The 20,128-nt window shown below is 39.1% G+C and overlaps 1 protein-coding gene across 12 annotated transcripts in view; it reads right to left on the reverse strand.

Annotated features, from left to right (window-relative positions):
• CNTN4 (contactin 4) overlaps window positions 1-20,128 on the reverse strand; it is a 956,080-nt gene that overhangs the window by 179,778 nt on the left and 756,174 nt on the right. For all 12 annotated transcript variants that reach the window (XM_068558505.1, XM_068558506.1, XM_068558508.1 and 9 more), the window contains one exon: window positions 13,898-14,095. In XM_068558505.1, the coding sequence (XP_068414606.1) occupies window positions 13,898-14,095 (198 nt within the window). The remainder of the gene's footprint in view (window positions 1-13,897; window positions 14,096-20,128) is intronic.

The raw sequence follows: 20,128 nt of genomic DNA on the forward strand, positions 1-20,128 counted from the left end.
TCCAGAACTAAATTCCAGTACACTAAATCCATGCTTGACACGTTCAGATACAAAACCATTCCCCCCTTTCTGGTCAGTCTCTGAGTCCTCTTGCACTTACGTTTGGGTTTGCCTTCCCTTGAGCATGTGCCCCACAGCAGGACCATAAAGAGACAGTGCTAGCTAACGCCCGCATTCGCACACTTCTGCTGAACTTGCTAACAAACAACCCATACAGCTGACTCACCATCCCATAAATATCAGTAGTATGACTCCGAGCGCAGGAACAAGTTAACACCTCTGAGTGCTGTGTGTGCGGCTGTGTACCCCGAGAGCAGTGTTAATTAGAAAAACAACTGCCTTGAGAGAAAGAGGTCTTTTGTCCTCCCGGGAAATCAAGACAAACGACACTACAGTGTATCATGTGTGGAAGGGAGATGAGATGATAAGGTTAAAATACGGAGGGTCAAGACTGTCTCAGCCATGATCAGGTTTTCCCCTACCCCCTCGTTCTATCAACATTACATGTAAACCTGGTTTCTGTAATGCAACTATGAAAGATACATCAAGGATCAAAAATGTCTCACACATCTTTGTCCTGAGCAACTGAAATAGCACTGCTCAGTGTCCCAGGTCCCCTCAGCTATTATCTCCTCATCCTAAAATCCCACCTATTACGGCCCCGACTCAAAATCCCCTCCTCCAGCCTCCTGTACCCCTTTTCTTAGTACGCCCTACACTCTGTAGCCCACAGCAGTCTTTAAATGACCAGAAAGTATCAAATCTCTTTTGCTTCAGTTCTCACTGTTTCCCATGACTTACTGTAAAAAACATGTAAAGATTTTGTAAATTGACTGAGTCGTGCAGCCATCACCATAACCCAGTTTTAGAACATTTCCATCACCCCAAAAAGATCCCTCATGCCTGTTGACAGTTAATTCCAGAACCAATCCCAGCCCCCGGCAACCACTAAACCTGCTTTCTATGTCTATAGATTTGCCTTTTCTGGACATTACATATAAATGAAATCATACAATGTGTGGTCTTTTGCATTTGGCTTCTTTCTTTCTTTCTTTTTTTTTACTGCCCTAGATGCCAGGAATACAACTGGGAATGTAAGGGAGGAAAAACTTTTTCTCTACCTTTCTAAAATTCTTTTGGCTTATTTATTAATTAAGACATTAACAGGAGAAAAAACAAATTTAATTTTGTACATATGGGAGCCTCACATAGGCATGAGAGGGTCAAAGACAGGCAGGCAGTTAAAGCTTATAGGCCATCCTGAGCTAAGGAGGAGGGGGTAGGGATATGGGTCTTCAAAGGGAAGGAAGACAACTCACAGAAATATGGGAAAAGCAAATGTTTGGTAAACAAAGTTTGTTATGCCATGCAGAGACAAGAGGATAGAGTGAGGAATTTGAATAAACAGGTCCACTGAGCTCTCCCCAGTCTACCACACCTAGGCCATACTCTTTGTAGTTATCTCTGGTAATAGCTCTCTTTCTGGACCAGGCCCTCTATCCAAATCCTTCTTTTTTTTTTTTTTTTAATTTAATTTAATTTAATTTATTTATTTTTTATACAGCAGGTTCTAGTTAATTAGTTATCTATTTTATACATATTAGTGTCTACATGTCAATCCCAATCTCCCAGTTCATCCCACCACCACCACCCCCGCTGCTTTCCCCCCTTGGTGTCCAAACATTTGTTCTCTATATCTGTGTCTCTATTTCTGCCTTGCAAACTGGTTCACCTGTACCATTTTTCTAGATTCCACATATACGTGTTAATATACGATATTTGTTCTTCTCTTGCTGACTTACTTCACTCTGTATAACAGTCTCTAGGCCCATCCATGTCTCTACAAATGACCCAATTTCGTTTCTTTTTATGGCCGAGTAATATTCCATTGTATATATGTACCACATCTTCTTTATCCATTCGTCTGTCGATGGGCATTTAGGTTGCTTCCATGACCTGGCTATTGTAAACAGTGCCACAATGAACACTGGGGTGCATGTGTCTTTTTGAATTATGGTTTTCTCTGGGTATATGCTTAGGAGTGGGATTGCTGGGTCATAGCCATGTTTTTGTTTTTTTTTTTTTTAAATTAATAGCTACTCTATTTATTTATTTATTTATTTTTAGCTGTGTTGGGTCTTTGTTTCTGTGCGAGGGCTTTCTCTAGTTGCGGCAAGCGGGGGCCACTCCTCATCGCGGTGCGCGGGCCTCTCACTATCACGGCCCCTCCCGTTGCAGGGCACAGGCTCCAGACGCGCAGGCTCAGCAGTTGTGGCTCACGGGCCCAGTTGCTCCACGGCATGTGGGATCTTCCCAGACCAGGGCTCGAACCCGTGTCCCCTGCATTAGCAGGCAGATTCTCAACCACTGCGCCACCAGGGAAGCCCAGCCATGTTCTTCTTAACTGCCATCTTGTCTTGCCTACCAGTTGGCTCCTCACTGAACAATTTTTTAAAGAACATCTCTTTCAAAGATTTCAAATTTCTGAAATATTTTGTTTATTTGTGACTTCTGCCTTCATCACAATGTATACGTCTCATGTTTAGTTCATGTGTTTAGTTCTGTCTTCCATCCAGACTGTAAACCCCATGATGTCAAGTAATATGTCCATCTTTTTCATGCTTGCTTTTATCTTTGTCTCTTCACTTACTAGGTGCTCAGTAAAAAACTGTCATGAAACATTTTATAAATAAACTTCTGGGCGCTCCCAAATAACATTGCTGTTTCCTCTCATCTTTATAGCTATTTATACATTTGTCATCTCTTCTGTAGTACTTTTACTTCTTTGAGGAATGGAAGTACTTCTGATTTTTTTCTGTTCCTCACAAATCTTAGCTCAGTACAAGGCATATGGAAAAAACTGTGATACGTAGGAATTTGTGAAAGGGAGGAAAAGATGTAGAAATGTGGCCCTTTATACTGGGACACATAATAGCCATTAAGTCAAACATGTAAGTCTTCCCGGGCATAGAAGTTGTTTTTAAGTATTATCATGGCTCTTGTCCAAGTTCACTCACTTCAGATCATGCTTCTCTAAAATGAGCTGTGTAGGTTGTTTATGTGGTCACGTGGAGTGATTTCTGGGTGGACACACAGTGATCTATATTTATGGCTACAGGAACTGAGTAACAGAGTTATCAGTAATGATGAAGATTGAACTGTATTTATGGAAATAGTTACAGGACATAAAGATAGGGATCAGAGATGGAATGGCATGTGTTTCACTGGTCTTTAAAGAATTTTTATTACATGTAAAGACTGCCTTAGTATTTAGATCATAAAAAAATGAAGGAAGCCATTTTTTTCAACTACGTTATGAACATTTTTTGGAACACCTGTGAAGCGTTCCATTTAATTTGATTACATCTGGCACAGGCTACATTTTTATTTGACTATTTCTTTCACGTCAACTATTTTGGCCTTTTTCTACATTAAATTTAAAAAGCTGCTGCCTTTTTTTATTTTTTAAGAAACAAAAGGCCCCTTAAAAGAGGAGCGCATTTTTCAAGTCATTCCTCTGACCACCTGTACACTTTTGAACTTAATTGGTCTATAGCTGCTCTGATGATTTACATAATAATTAGGCAAAAAGGGTGAGGCCATTGATGGAATTGCTCCAGAATCCTTTTTCCATCTTCAAACTATTTAGGAAGGTGGGAGGATATAAAGGCCTAGGTATGTCTACACAACCAAGGTACAGCTGAAGTAAAAGTGCATACCATATTGTCAGGATCAACCAGGATTTATAATCTCAGCAATATTTCCTTTCTCCTGACTGAAATATATACATTGCCTATAGAGAAAACTCTTGCTTTCAATTCTAAATAGAGATACCTATATCTATAATTTTAAACATAAGGTGAAAAAAGTCTCAATTCATTAAAATGCATTGTCAATGTTTTCTATTCATTGGAGTGAGAGCACCGGCTGAGACAACAATAGTGAAAGTTACACCACTTAAAATTTCATACATCAAAGTCTTCAGGAGTCAGGGGCTTAGGTGTATTTACATTCCAATGAATTCAATAAATATTGATTTAACACCAACTATAGCAATGGGGTTACGATGTGCATACCACAGACCTGATCATTATCTTCATGACATTTGTAGTTACCCTTTTCCAGTGCCTTGCAGAGGGATGTGGCATATGCAGGCAACAATTAATTGTTTATGGAATAACTGAGTTTATTTCCTAAAGAAGACATGCTACAAATTTCTAGGTGTTCTTTCCAAAACCAGTGTTCCTAAACTTTAAATCACCTGGAGGGCTTGAGTTTCTGAATTAGTAAGGTGAGATGGAGCCTGAGAATGTGCATTTCTCACAGGTTCCCAGGTGATGCTTCTGTACTTTAAGAACTTCTGTAGCAACCATGAGGCGTTGAGCCAAAGCAAGAAGTTGCACCGAAGAGTAACAGACATCATGGGCTAGTTACTGGGAGATGACTAGTAACGCGGAGTCGCACCAGTCACAACGCCAATCAAGAGCCTGGATCCTGCAGACGACCTTGCGGCAATGATTATCTCCCTTTCAAAGCCTGAAAAATTATTAAGGCTGATGCTGATGTCTGTAAGAACTAGAATGTGACAGAATAACTGCCAAATTATAGAATATAAAAGAGAAATCAGCCACACACCACTCTTGTTTAACTACAATTTGCAGACAGCTGTCTTGGCAGAAGGAGGCCAGTTTGCAGAATTTTGGGCCGTAAGACTTTGCCAACACCTGCCTTAGCTGGAATCTGCGGTTGTAAATTAAACCACAGAAGGGACTTTTACCAACTTCTACAGAGTGGGATTTTCTACTGAAGAAAAACTGTAAAAATTGTCCTATGAAAAGTTCCCACATGGCCTTTCTTGAGGAATGAGTCATATGATATATATTCCATTTATCTAAAAATATTTGGAAATATCTGATTAGTCATACACATTTCTTGGGCTGAGTTCACCATTTTACTCTTTTAAGAAAGGCTTGTTTTGCCCTGGGTTGAAGGAGACATTGTAGGATCTAGGCGACTGTCCATGGAATCTCCACCACTACCCAGCCCCTAATCAGTGAATTCCCGTTTGAGGCAATAATTGTGCAAATAAGAACTTCCCCAGTGCTGGAAAAGAGGAATAAGGCACCTGTGGGTTGCATCTCACTTACACTTGGGGTTTTAATGTGACTTCAGAAGCCTGTGGGAGGTGAAAACAAACCCCATTATTTGACCTCAATCAAACCTACATCTCTTTCCTTCCTTCTCAATAGTTAAAGTGCAGAGATAACCTGAGCTATTCCAGAAAGGTGTCTCCTATGAAGGTAGAATAACTATTTATCCATGCGTGCCCGGGACAGTCCTGGTTTACAACAAGTCCTGAAGTAATTTGCTAATAGTTTCCAGTTTGGGCAATTAATTATAAAGCCACCATCTTTTAGGTGAAAGAAAGCCGACTTTTGTCTTTTTTTGACAAAGTACTTTTATATTGATCCTACTAAAAAGTTCTTCATATTGTGAGCTAAACAACTCTCTCTCCCTCTAATTTTTTGTCTTTCTTATGTATGTATGTACATATTTATTTATTTTTGGCTGCATCGGGTCTTAGTTGGAGCACGTGGGATCTTTGTTGAGGCATGCAGGATCTTTCGTTGTTGCACGCGGGCTTCTCTCTAGTTGTGGCGTGCAGGTTTTCTCTTCTCTAGTTGTGGCGCACAGGCTCCAGCGTGCGCAGCCTCTGTAGTTATGGCGTGAGGGTTCCAAAGCACGTGGGCTCTGTAGTTTGTGGCACGCAGGCTCTCTAGTTGAGGCGCATGAGCTCAGTAGTTGTGGCATGGGCTTAGTTGCCCTGTGGCATGTGGGATCTTAGTTCCCTGACCAGGGATCAAACCCGCATCACCTGCATTGGAAGGTGGATTCTTTACCACTCGGCCACCAGGGAAGTCCCTCTCCCCCTAATTTGTACATGGTGGTCCTAGTTCAAGTCTTTGGAGCTACAAAGAACAAGTCTTGATGGACAGTCTTAAAATATTTAAAGATATTATCTTGTTGTCAGAGATTGGCAAAGTCATTTTTTGCATAGACACAGATAGCAAGGATTTTATTTAGGTTTTGTGAGTCATGCAGTCTCTGATTCAACTCTGCCATTGTAGCTGGAAAGCATCCAGAGACAATATGTAAACAAATAAGCATGGCTACTTTCCAATAAAACTTTATTTACAAAAACAGTGGTGGGTTATACGTGGCCCATGAACTAAGGGTTGGCTAAGTCCTGGCTTAGAAGAAATGGGGAAGATAGCAAAGTATGAGAGAGTCAACAGCATCAACAAACTATAGAACTAACAAGATTTCAGCAAGCTTGCCAAATGCTGAATCACTTACAAGTAAAAGAGAATGTAATTAAAAATAAGATATCATTTACAATAGCAATAAAAATTACAGACAGTCTAGGAGTTAGCTAAGAATACTCAACATTTTTACGGAAAAAAGTGTCAAACTTTATTTACAAAAGCAGGCCACGGGCAAGACTGGCCTACAGGAGGAAATTTGCCAGCTCCTGGTTTAAACAAATACTGTATCCACCGCCTGGACTTCTTATCCTTCCTGTTAGATTGGCCAACTCTTTACGAAAGCTTGAGCTGATTCCCAAGACCAGGCCAGGCTTCCTTACACACAAACCTTGATTGTTTGCATAATCTCACTGCACCTTCACTGCTCCTTGGTAGCTCTTACCACAATTGAAGCTTAAATAATCCTGCTTTAATTCTCCATCCTCCTCAGTCTGGCTCCACTCCTGCCTCAGGTTGTAATTAGGCTCCTAAGCTAGACTATTATCTATGAGGACATAGAAGACTTTTGTATCCCTAGTGACAAGTATACAACAAGCACTCAATGAACATTTCTTGCTTAAATGCATGATCAAATGAATGTCCAAGTCATCTGTACTCTAGGCTGGACACCTCTCCTGTCCTCTTTCATTTCAAATCCCTCCATCTGTAAATGTGTTTCCTGGCACTCAATTCAATAATTCCAATAAGGATGAAACTTTAGACCTTTCATTAATTTGGAGTTCTCTAAAACTGCAGGCTCCCAGGGGCTCTGATCACATCTTTTTATTTTACAGTGTACTATACACAACAGGTACCTAACAGATGCTTCCTAACTGAAGAGTGAAATGACCATCTAAGACCTTTTGGCTCCCACGGACCTGAAATGAATCTGACTATGCTAGAGGTCTAAAGCTGACTGACAAGTTCCTAAGCTTGTCAAGGTTTCAAAATATCCAGATCATTGAGACACTGTTAAGTCAGATTAGCAATGGCACTTTAGCAAAATATCTCACATCCTTTAGCCATTTAGATGTTCTTCTCATAAAACAAGTTTTACGCCCACAGATCCTCAAATGTGATGTTGTCAGAGAATTAAATGAAAGACATGATCGCTGTGACAAAGCCACACAAAAGTTGCAATCAGAAGTTAGAGTAAAATAAAGCAACGTGTTTTGGGACAAACTCTAGATCTTAGGTAATATAAAAGTACACGCAAGTCAAGGGCACATCTCTGCCTGTTGCCAGGCAGAAGTTTCATCCTTGCCAGTCTAAAGGCTAAATCATCAAAAAAAGGTTGTAGATCAAGTTTACAATCAAAAAGAGATCCTCTTAATGACTAGGTTTTTAATCTGATGGCTAGGTTAATTAAATGGCCTACAATTGAAGCTGATCTATTCAAGAAGACCCATTGTGGTTGTTAATGCTCACTTGAGGCTCTAACCCAATTTGGGGCAATATTAGGAAAGTTTACTATGAACAGAAGGTAGTATCACAATGAAGAATACATTACACTGCATCGATAATCCAGAATATTCTAGAATATTCTAGTTTTCTCTTTTCGATTTTTTTAGTCTTTGGTCTTAAATTTGGAAACGTTGAAGGGAATGTAGTCTTCTGAGCCACTAGGAAATCCAATGGCCACAGAGGTGAAGGTTCACAAAATGACCCGTGATAGCCTGAAAGAGTGAATGCACCTAGTTTTGCGTTCAGTTAGGATTGGTTGTTAGCACTAAGAAGAAATCTGATCCAATGAACAGCATCTGTGTGGTGAGTTGTATTTGATATTACGTGGCCTGTGCAAATGCTGAGACTGGAGTAACGTAAGGTAGAGAGTTGTGACTGGCATCTCAGAAAACAACTAGAAGGACCCTTAAGATATAACTTATTATAAATCACTCATTTTTATAGCTAAGAAAACTGAGGACCAAGGAAATGGCATGATTTGTCTCACATGAGTTAGTGGTAGATCTGGGACGACACCTCAGAATCCTATGACTTTTTTTTTCTTCTTGACTTTTAGTGCTACCCTTCTTTTACTGCATCCTAGGTGATGCCACAGCAAACAAGATAAAGCTGGTTGGCACCGATGATGGACACTCTCAATCCTATGTTCAGCGCGTCTGTTTCTGTCCCACCTTAGCCTGCTCTGAAACTCTAGGCTGCTAGGGTTATCAGGTGGTCTCTTGTCCAGTAGGTTAAAATTTGATTTATGTTGAGAAGATTAAATGCTTCAATGCTGACCTTGTTCAATGTTTTCATGGCTAAATAAAATTAGGTTTGAGGAAATGGGTCAGGACTTAGAAAAATATGGTCAGTTATTTTGTTATATTGAGAATACAAATTTTTAATAATTTAAATTTACAATGAAGTATAATAAACATTCAGAAAATGTTTTACATTTTAACGTCCAAAGACAATATATATAGTGCATATAAATACATGTATATTTACACACACACATCCTACATATATATGCTTATCAATGTATAAAAATATGGGGATGGAGGAAGGAAAGAGAGACAGAGAGAGAGAGAATGTGAAATTCTAAGATAGGATAAATCCTTTGTTTCCTGTTCCCTAGTACCTCTTCTACTGAGACTTCTAATTAGCGGTAATATTCAAAAATATTTAACAACCAATGTGCAAAGCAAAGAACCATCAGACACACACTGGCTGTAAACTGCTCAACATTTGTCTTGGTTCTAATAAGCAAAATAAGGAACTGCCCAACCAATCCCCAGCCAGTCTCAAGGAAAACACAGAAAAAAGGCAAAGGCCATACAGTAATTTTTCATGCTCAGTTACGTACCTGTTTATGTAAAGTACATAAACAACCTCACAGACCCGATCTCATTTTCCCAAGACTGTCCTAATTTTTGCTAATTTTTTTCATCTTTAGCCATTTTAGAGCAAGTCAGGGGTAATAACTAAAGACAGAAAAAGCAGCCATTATGATTATCATCTAAATCTATGATTTCTCTCATGGTTATGCTGCATGGGTGGTCCATTACCTTTGTTTATGGAAATACAGGTACAATTCTTTGAAAACTGTGAAGGAAGCACACAATGGGGCAAGCTCATCATCAATAACCAGCAACTGGGTTAATATTGATCCTTGGACTACTTCAGTATCTGTGGTAAAAATAATTATGATATATTTTTCTCAATTAAATCTTTTTCTTCCACGGTACCAATGCAACTGGTGCACTTTCCCACATAATGAGTTTTATTGGCATTTCAAAGCAGATTTGAAAATACCTAGATAAGGGACTTCGATGGTGGTCCAGTGGTTAAGACTCCGCACTTCCACTGCAGTGGGCGCGGGTTCGATCCCTGGCTGGGGAACTAAGATCCCGCATGCTGTGCAGTGTGGGAAAAAACCTAGATAAATAAATATTAACTCTAATGTAAAATTCTCTCACATTTGTCCAGCTCTCAGTTTTATAGTACTTCCTCGTGATGAACACAACAAATAACATACAGTTATTTAGGAGAATTCCAAAAATAAAATTTGCAAAATCATAATGTAAATATGTAAATCCAGAGGCCAAAAAATCTTTTCTGAACCTCAGTTAAATAGCATGGTAACTGGAGACTAAGAATTTGATCCCACTGCTGTCCTGACTTACTTCTCTGGTCCTTAGTTCCCTTCTTTCTCGAAGAATAAAGGTGTAAAATTGGGTGATCTCTAAGTGCCTTCTAGATCCAATAAAATGTGAATATCCCTTTCACCAAACATTTTTCTAAAACAAAAAAAAAATCTCTAATCATTGAAGAAAAATGAGAAAACACAGAGAAGCAGAAAGAAAATGAATTAAGAACGAAACATTTTACCACTAAAAGTTAACTGCTTTAAAGTTTAACACTGTTAGCATTTTGGAGAGTAGGATTCCAGCTTTCTCTGTCATTCTCCACATACATTTTACAAAACAAGGATAACACTATCCACTCACGCTGTAATCTGTTTTTTAAAAATATAATCTGTGGAGCGTATCTTAGGTAGGGAAGCTATTGATGTACAAAACAGTACTGCTGTTTTGTCACTGTTCAAAGCAGTTTACCTACAATTTCACGCATGGAGTAAGCCTCTGAGGTAGGTACTGCTATCCTCATTTGACTGATGGGAACACCGTGAGGTGAGGTTAAACTGATGTCCAAGTCACATCGCTAGTAAGTGGTGGGGCTGGATTCCACCCAGGGAACCTGGCTTACCTCCTCAACACCCTGCCCTACATTTCAGTCATGATCTGAGATGTAGGCAGGGGTGAGCCATGTGAAGGCCTGGGGAAAAGGGAACAACAAGTATGAAGGTCTCACAGAACCATAGTGTGTTGGGGGAGAGAGCTAAAGAGGGTCAGTGGGATCAACATGGAGCACATCGCCCTTGGTTCCTGATAGGAACATGGACCAATGGGAGTTGTCCACTGTTCACTTCTTCTGACTCACTGTAACCTTTGGGGCTGGAAACAGCCACAGTCCAGACGGCTTAGTTGAAACTCTAAAGAAATAACCTGAATATTGGGGATACCTAGCTCTTTAAGCTACATCTGCACTTAGCAAGGGAAATGATCAGCCATGCCAATTAGTTCAGTGCAGGCAAAAAGCTCCATTGCCTTGCTTATCCACATTTTGGAGGCAGAAGGAGGCTATGAAAGTTTGAGTGAGCTTCAATTATCGAGATGCTTGTACAAATTCTATACTCACCTTGCACTTAGCAGTCTAATATACAGTCACTAAATACCAGATTGTGCAAAATGATAATTTCATTGATTTTACTCTCACAGTGTACACTTTAACAAGAAGGTCATTTTTATTTTGCAATCTCTTCTTGATTTATATTTCCCCTTTTCTCTTACCTCCAGACAAGAGCTAATTAAATAATCTATTTTGTGCTTAGTAATACAGTTCGAGCAGCCATTTTATGTATTCCAGCCTAAATGGGAAAGGCATATTATGAATTTTCACCATGCAGCTCTCATGGAAATTAGAAATGAATGGGCATTAATTGCTGAAGAATGAGATCCTTAGTCTGCTAATTTTGTGATAAAACATTCTAATAAAACACATTTGTCATCTCTATGAAGATATACTAGGCAAGTCGAGATAAATCTAAAAGTCAAGCAGAAGGCAGAGTTGTGGCCAACTTGTGTCACCGAGGAAGACTGTGGACTTCCCGTGTTCCTGAATTTTTGTTCCTTCTCTCTGAAGCAGCAACTCTGGGTGACGTTTCTCCTCAGCTGTGTCTTAGTGCATCAAAGTCAATATTTGACTATATTTTCTCCTTGATATACCAAAATGGATAACACCACTGAACAGACATTTTGGCAAAAGCGTATTACGGGCAGAGGCCAGAGGGGCCGTATTTTTAAATAATTCAGTACAGAATGCCCCTGGAACACATACCTCGAAACAGATTTCTTATCCTTAGATCTAGAGAGACGGCACTGATAGCTTTTAACAGAATCGATCCTTTGCCTACCTTTCTCGTTAAACTGATGAGATAGTTCCGTTTTATTTAGTGTAACTCAGCCTAATGCAACACAGTCATTTAACATTTGCCATGTGGCAAGCACTGCTGCACCCTCGCACCAAACTGGATGAAAACTGTGGTCTGTGCTTGATCACATGTCAGTGTCAGCGGGGTGGGGGAGGGCAGGCTGACAAGTAAATATGAATATACCAGATGAATATCATGATAGAGAGATGGACCAAGAAGCACAAAACAAACAATTCTTTCTGTTGCCAACGGAGAAGTCATGCTTTTGGCTTCATAAATAATGACCAAAATAATATTCTGAATTTCTCCCTTGTAAACCTGTTCAGTAAAACCGTTTCAGTAAATGGCATTCCCATCCACCCAGCTGCTGTGCCAGAAACCCATGTGTCAGCCTCGATTTTCTCTTTCACCACCTCCCACATCCAATGCATCAGCAAGTCCTGGCAGCAAACTGCAAACTATATCCTGAATCCATCCCCTTCTCTCCTCTCCACTGCCACCCGCTAGATCAAGCTGCCATCGTTTACTGAGTGAATTACGGCAACAGTCTTTAACTGGACTTCCAGTTTTGACCCTCACTTTTTTAAAAGTCCATTTTCCACACAGTAGGCTAAGCAATCTTTTAAAAAAACATACATAACTCTCTTACATAAAACGTTCGAATGGCTTTTCATTTCACTTGAAATAAAATACAGTCTCCAACCTCAACTCAAACCACCCTCTACCCTGGTCACTATACGCCATAAGGCTCACTTTCTCTTTGATCTCTGAACATGCCAAGTGATTTATTTTTAGGCCTCAGGGCCTTTGCATGTGATGTTAACTCAGCCTGGAAAGCTCCTCCCTCTGATCTTCACAGGAGAGACTTCTTATCATTCAGGTGTCAGCTCATGTCATCCCTTCAGAAAGGTTTTGCGTGACAACCCTGTCTAAAGTAGACATTCTGCCCCACAGAACCTCTGTTTCACCATACTCATTTATTTATTACTATCTAAAATACTGCATTTTGGGTTTTGTTTATGCTTGTTTGTTTGTACCTGTATCCTTTGAACAATGTGAATGCCATGAGACGAGGTCTTATGGTTTTTGTTCACTGGTGCCCAGAGTAGTGACTGCCACAGAGCATGTGCTAAATAAACATATGTTAAATGCATGAATAAGTAAATGAATGATTGAAATCTACGTTATTTGCTCAAAAATTCAAGCTTGGTCTATGCTGTAAAGATGCTCAGACTTTCTCTGCAGAAGTGGTTTGAGAAGGCACCCGATACAGCATAGTTGGGGGGAGGGGTCACACAGACATGACCTCCTGGAGAAAGTAATATATTTGAAGAAACTGGAAGGACCAGTATAAGTTAGTCAAGAGACCAAGAGAAGGAAGAGCATTTCAAGAAGAGGGAACAGAATACATATAAAGACTCATTGTGAACGTACAAGGACTCATGGTGGGGAAAACGCATGGTGCTATTAGAATTTGGCATACAAATCGGCAAGATTGTCTTCAAAACGCACATGATGAATTACCACATACTGTTATGTCATCCATCTAAGTAAGTAAAGTGAAATTCATATATTTTCTTGAAATATTTTTGCCAAAGTGTGGGAAATTAAAACTTCTATCTCAAATAAGACTTGACATTCTTGCATTTCACTGTGGTTGGACCTATGTCTTCAGTATCACAAATCCAGAAGTTATTTGGATAATTTAGAACTTCTCTTTGGATACTGAATACTAAATTACATAGAATTGATTAATGAGCTAATTGTTCAACCTTCTACTTCATTTTGCCTGTGTACACAATTTAAGTGGAAAGAAACAAGAAATAGATTCCTCTGTTATTTATAGTCACCTAAATCCACATTCCATTCCTGTTGAGATTAGCAATTAGATTTCTAATTAGTCTTCCAAAATGGACTCGTGGGTTTATTTCTTACATTAAGTGTAGGACATATAGTTACTGAATGTAGAAAGCATTAAACTTTTCTTAAATTTAATTGACACAGTCAAGCTTTGCATGCCAATAACATAACAACCTCCTGAACTCAAGCTATGATCACAAAAAGCAGAATTACGAAAATCCCTTAGAAAACTCACCATCATTTCTCAATATTAGCGGTGTGGGTGGCCCCAGGACCTTTTGGTCTGTCACTGTATTTGTAACCACACAGGTATAATTTCCAACATCTGATTTTTCTACTTTGGCAATATACAGATTCCCAGTCTCTTGAGAAACGAAGCGGCGATTATCCTGATAGGAAGGGTATTCATTGAAAATCCAGGCATAGCTCAGCTCTGAAAGCAAAAGGAATCATCATTACAAATATGTCTTTTGTAAGAACTCTACTGTACTCATGAAAGAACTGGTTAAGTTAAAAATTCATATTCCTGCCCAATGGTCCTTTTTCAGCCTGCTAAATATCAATAGGAAGTAATTACAGTCCCTTAAAGCACTTATAGTCTTCCTACCATCAGTCAGTAAGATTTTATTCCTATATAACTAGAAGGTAAACTGATAGCCGATTAAGAGAAGTCCAATCTCTTTAAATCAAGGGAATAAGCATTTATAGTTTGCTAAGCATGTGCCAAGCACCATGTAATTAGTTACAGAGCTAATGCTCAAATTACAGACCCAGAGAGTCTACAGTCTTGATATACCCTAGAAACTATTTAGATCATTTCTTTCATTTTATAGATAATAATCATAATAGTACATCACGGTGCCACATACTTGCATAGTACTTTGCCATTTCCAATACATTTTATAGTTTTCCATTAACTGAGAAACTTTGGCACAGAGGAACAAAGTAACGAATCTAAACTCAGCCCTAGTTAGAGACAATTCTGAGTCTCAATCCAGTCTTTTGCCAATGCCTCTTACTCTTAATGCAAATTCTCACTCCTTTCTCACTTGTGAGGTTGAACTCCTTTCCCACTATTTTAGTGAGATGGGGATTTAATATTGTAGCAAATACTCACTAAACATACAATGACTGGTTGCCTGGTCCCATAAATGCAAATCTGTATTTTTAAAAAATTAGCTGAAAAAATTCTTACATACGTAAGGGAGGGACTATAAAGTCACCATCAAAGAGCAACCTTCTCACAAACACTTATTCATCCCAGAATGCCAGTGGGATGAGTGTAATAGGCAGTCATACCTGAAAATATTCCTTTGAAAGATCTAATTTTTCTTAAGAACTAGGCGAATGTTTTGCGAACGAGCACGTTAGCCCATGCTTTCAATTTCAGAAAAGAAACCTAAATGACAGCGAGTTTAAATGATTTGCTGCAGGGAACTACTGTGCTCTGAGGAAACCAAACTTCTTTAGCTCCAGGCATTCCATGATTCCTCTCTTTAAAGTGTGATCCCCAGATTTGTTCAAAGCTGGAGAAGTGATATAGTACCCACTGGCACTGATTAGCCATCATGACCTGTTTTATTTTCAAAAGTTATTTTAGGCAGGAAGAGGAAGCAACTAGAGGCAAAGGGAGTCTCAGGTTTCAGAACTAGTTGGCTGTGTTCTTGTATGCTGCTTTTTAATATGATCCTGGCCTAAATTCTAAATGTATGGAGTGTCCTTGGAAAATGGCAGAAAGGTCACCTTAGCTTTGTATAGAGAATACTAACTATTGGAAAAGGCACTTGCTGTTTAGTACTTCAATGAGTCCCCAGTTGTAACTGGCCTCAATAACTGAATGTGCAGCAGGAAACATATTCTGTCTTAATAACCCACTGTTTACATACAAAGGAGGGGTCATGCAGATTTCCTTCCCTTTATCACTGGATTATAACATTTCCGTATGCATTATTTTAGAGAGATATAATTATGTTTATATGAGAATAGCTAATCATTTTATTTACACATGTGCATGTAATTATAAATAACCCCATGCTGATGTCAAGAGGATACTTGGTGTAAATAAACAAGTGCTTCCCAAAAAGCTAGTTACTTCCTCAAGAAACTAAAATCTGGGGGAGGAAAGGCCCCTCTAATAGGTCATGAAGAAGTACCATGTGATACGGCAATTTTCCCATAAAAACAAGAGATTTAACAAACAGCACAGAGTAATGTGCTCCTCTCTCAATATGGTATGTGAGTTTCAGGAAAACCAAGTAATCTCTGAGCTTCTCAATTTTCTCATATGAACAATGACGAGAACACTGCTTATCCCCTAATTAACTATAAGAGAGTTTTAAGAATAAATTAACATATCCAAAGTCACAAGGTAGAAGTTAGAAAGTAATTTACCAGCAAAATATTAATTAACACACACTTCTCCAAGGAGAGTTATAATCAAATATATAAACTGTGTATATGTATTTTTTCCTGAAGATATTTTTCAAAACTGTTGCTAGTGGCTAGTGCCACAAGGCTTTCTTAATTTTGTAGGAGAAGGACAGTTTAGTAACTAGAAAGTTGTATGGACCATGGATATCAGGAAAAAGGACATCTGCTTTGTTATTTTCCTAATTGGAGTAAAAAAAAAAAAATGACGAGAAAACCAAAATTCAAACCTGTATTCCATAAAGAAAGCCATTTAAATTTAAACACTCTCCCTTTCAACTTCTTAATCCATCAAAAGGGGATAATTAATAAATGTGATACAGGTATGTGGTGACGATCAAGTTACGTGAAAGCCCTCTGAGTCATAAGCACATCTGTATCATTAAAAGTTAATCATTTTTAAAGTAAATATAAGAACAAAAGTCAATTAACATGCTGTTGATCTATTTAAATTATTTTGGTTTCACTGCTTTTGTTACTTAGTGCTTTAGTAGGAGATGCAAACAACCATAAACATATTTTGCAGGATTTTCTAAACTGTGGTCCTTGGAATATTAATTCCCTGTTAACAGAAGTTCTCTACACCCCCGTCTACCTCAAATTTAAAAAGGTTGCATGACCAAATGACTTTAAGAAGCAGTGGATTAAGTAAAGTTTAACCGATCTAAAATTTTTTCCTTTCAGGACTTGCAAGAGGTTTTTAACATGCCAATGTTTCTCAAATTTCTTAGAGAGTATGTAAGCCATGCAAACTTATTTGATATAGAACTGCCTCCCAACCGCTCCACCCACACACTGTTTTTCTAAAAATGTATTAAGCTGTCACAAAACCTAGGTTGGGAAACCCTGAACTAATGCAATGATTTCAATTCAAGAAATGGTAAGTATAATATAAAGATTATTAACTGTATTACTTCAGTTCTGGGGAAAGCCATTAAGTTACGATAAACAACAGAAAACAACAAAATGTTGAAATAAAGTTGCAATAAGTTTCCAAAATTGTAATAGTAATATAACACTCTAACCATTTCCAGTGTTGTAGACAAAGGAACAAACCATAGTTCTGAAGACAAGTCTCAAATGGATTGTGCTAAGGATGGTAACTAACATCAATTCAACATGCAACCTTTGTAAAATACTGTTGAGCCCCAAAGTGTAAAGGTTAGCCAAAGAATCTTGGCTGGTGCACTGGTGAGATCACGTTGAGCTAAACACTGAGCCCCCTGAAGGGGGAAAGTCTCTAAAAATGATATTAATTTATTTTTCTTCACAGTAAAGAGCACTACCTGGAATACCGTATTTTTATTTGTCCACAACAATAAGTAAGGAGCATGAGTAATATAATATAATGATAATGCAGACATCAAAGCAGGAAAATATGTAGTAAGACTAAAAATTATGCAACATATAACTTGCCTTATCTGTTCTTTTTAAAGGTATGAAAGAGGAACAAAGCTGAAGGCATTACACTCACTAATTTCAAACTACACTACAAGCCTGCAGTAATTAAAACAGTATGGTATTAGCATAAAAACAGACACATAGATCAATGAAAGAGAATAGAGAGTCCAGATATAAACCTATACACATATGGTTAGTAAACTTCCTACTAAGGAGCCAAGAATATACCATAGGGAAAGAACAATAATTTGGTAAATGACATTGGGAAAACTGGACAGTCACATGCAAAAGAATGAAACTGGAACACTATCTTGAACCATACACAAAAGGTAACTCAAAGAGGATTAAAGATTTGAATGTAAGACCTGAAACCATAAAACTCCCAGAAGAAATAATAGGCAGGTAAGCTCCTTGCCATGGGGCTTAGAGATGATTTTTTGAATCTGACATCAAAAGCAAAAGGTAAAATAAGCAAGTGGGACTGCATCAAACTAAAAAACTTCTGCACAGTGAATGAAACCATCAATAAATTGAAAAGGCAACCTACTGAATGGAAGAAAACATTTACAAATCATATATCTGATAAGGTGGTTAATATCCAAAAAATATAAGGAACTACAACTCAGCAGCAAAAAAATAAATCTGACTAAAAATGGGCAGAAGCTCCCTGTTGGCTGTTTGGCCTGAGGCAACTCAGCACTGGAGCCTACCCGGCTCTTTTTATTTTTTTTTTAACATCTTTATTGGACTATAATTGCTTTAAAATGGTGTGTTAGCTTCTGCTTTATAACTAAGTGAATCAGCTATACATATACATACATCCCCATATCTCTTCCCTCTTGTGTCTCCCTCATTCCCACCCTCCCTATCCTACCCCTCTAGGTGGTCACAAAGCACCAAGCTGATCTCCCTGTACTATGCTGCTGCTTCCCACTAGCTTTCGGTTTTACATTTGGTAGTGTATATATATCCATGCCACTCTCTCACTTTGTCCCAGCTTACCCTTCCCCCCTCTGTATCCTCAAGTCCATTCTCTAGTAGGTCTGTGTCGTTATTCCCATCCTGCCCCTAGGTTCTACATGACCATTTTTTCCTTTTTAAGACTCCATATACATGTGTTAGCATACAGTATTTGTTTTTCTCTTTCTGACTTACTTCACTCTGTATGGCAGTCTCTAGGTCCATCCACCTCACTACAAATAACTCAATATCATTTCTTTTTACGGCTGAGTAATACTCCATTGTATATATGTGTCACATCTTCTTTATCCATTCATCTGTCTATGGACGCTTAGGTTGCTTCCATGTCCTGGCTATTGTAAACAGAGCTGCAATGAACATTTTGGTACATGACTCTTTTTGAATTATGGTTTTCTCAGGGCATATGCCCAGTAGTGGGACTGTGGGGTCGTATGGTAGTTCTATTTTTAGTTTTTTAAGGAACCTCCATACTGTTCTCCATAGTGACTGTATCAATTTACATTCCCACCAACAGTGCAAGAGAGTCCCCTTTTCTCCACAACCTCTTCAGCATTTATTGTTTGTACAGTTTTTGATGATGGCCATTCTGACTGGTGTGAGGTAATATCTCATTGTAGTTTTGATTTGCATTTCTCTAATGATTAATGAGGTTGAGCATCCTTTCATGTGTTTGTTGGCAGTCTGTATATTTTCTTTGGAGAAATGTCTATTTAGGACTTTGCCCATTTTTGGATTGGGTTGTTTGTTTTTTTGATATTGAGCTGCATGAGCTGCTTGTAAATTTTGGAGATTAATTCTTTGTCAGTTGCTTCATTTGCAAATAATTTCTCCCATTCTGACACCCGGCTCTTTGGTGGGGCTAATGGTGGACTCTGGGAGGGCTCACGCCCAGGAGTACTTCCCAGAACTTCTGCTGCCAGTGTCCTTGTCCCTGCAGTGAGCCACAGTCATGCCCTGCCTCTGCAGGAGACCCTCCAACACTAGCAGCCGTGTGGCTGACAGGGTCTTGGTGCTCCGGCCGGGTGTCAGGCCTGCGCCTCTTAGATGGGAGAGCTGAGTTCAGAACATTGGTCCACCAAAGACCTCCCGGAGCCATGTAATATCAAATGGCGAAAGCTCTCCCAGAGATCTCCATCTCAACGCTAAGTCCAAGCTCTGCTCAACAACCAGCAAGCTACAGTGCTGGACACCCCATGCCAAACAAATAGCAAGAAAGGAACACAACCCCACCCATTAGCAGAGAGGCTGCCTAAAATCATAATAAGGTCACAGACACCCCAAAACACACCACCGGATGCGGCCCTGCCCACCAGAAAGACAAGATCCAGCCTCATCCACCAGAACACAGGTACCAGTCCCCTCCACCAGGAAGTGTACACAACCCACTGAACCAAACTTACCCACTGGGGGCAGACGCCAAAAACAATGGGAACTAAGAACCTGCAGCCTGTGAAAAGGAGACCCCAAACACAGTAAGTTAAGCAAAATGAGAAGACAGAGAAATATACAGCAGATTAAGGAGAAAGGTAAAAACCCACCAGACCAAACAAATGAAGAGGAAATAGGCCGTCTACCTGAAAAAGAATTCAGAGTAATGATAGTAAAGATGATCCAAAATCTTGGAAATAGAATGGAGAAAATACGAGAAACGTTTAAC

Source organism: Eschrichtius robustus, chromosome 12 (assembly GCF_028021215.1).
Source record: "Eschrichtius robustus isolate mEscRob2 chromosome 12, mEscRob2.pri, whole genome shotgun sequence".
Classification (NCBI taxonomy): Eukaryota; Metazoa; Chordata; class Mammalia; order Artiodactyla; family Eschrichtiidae; genus Eschrichtius; species Eschrichtius robustus.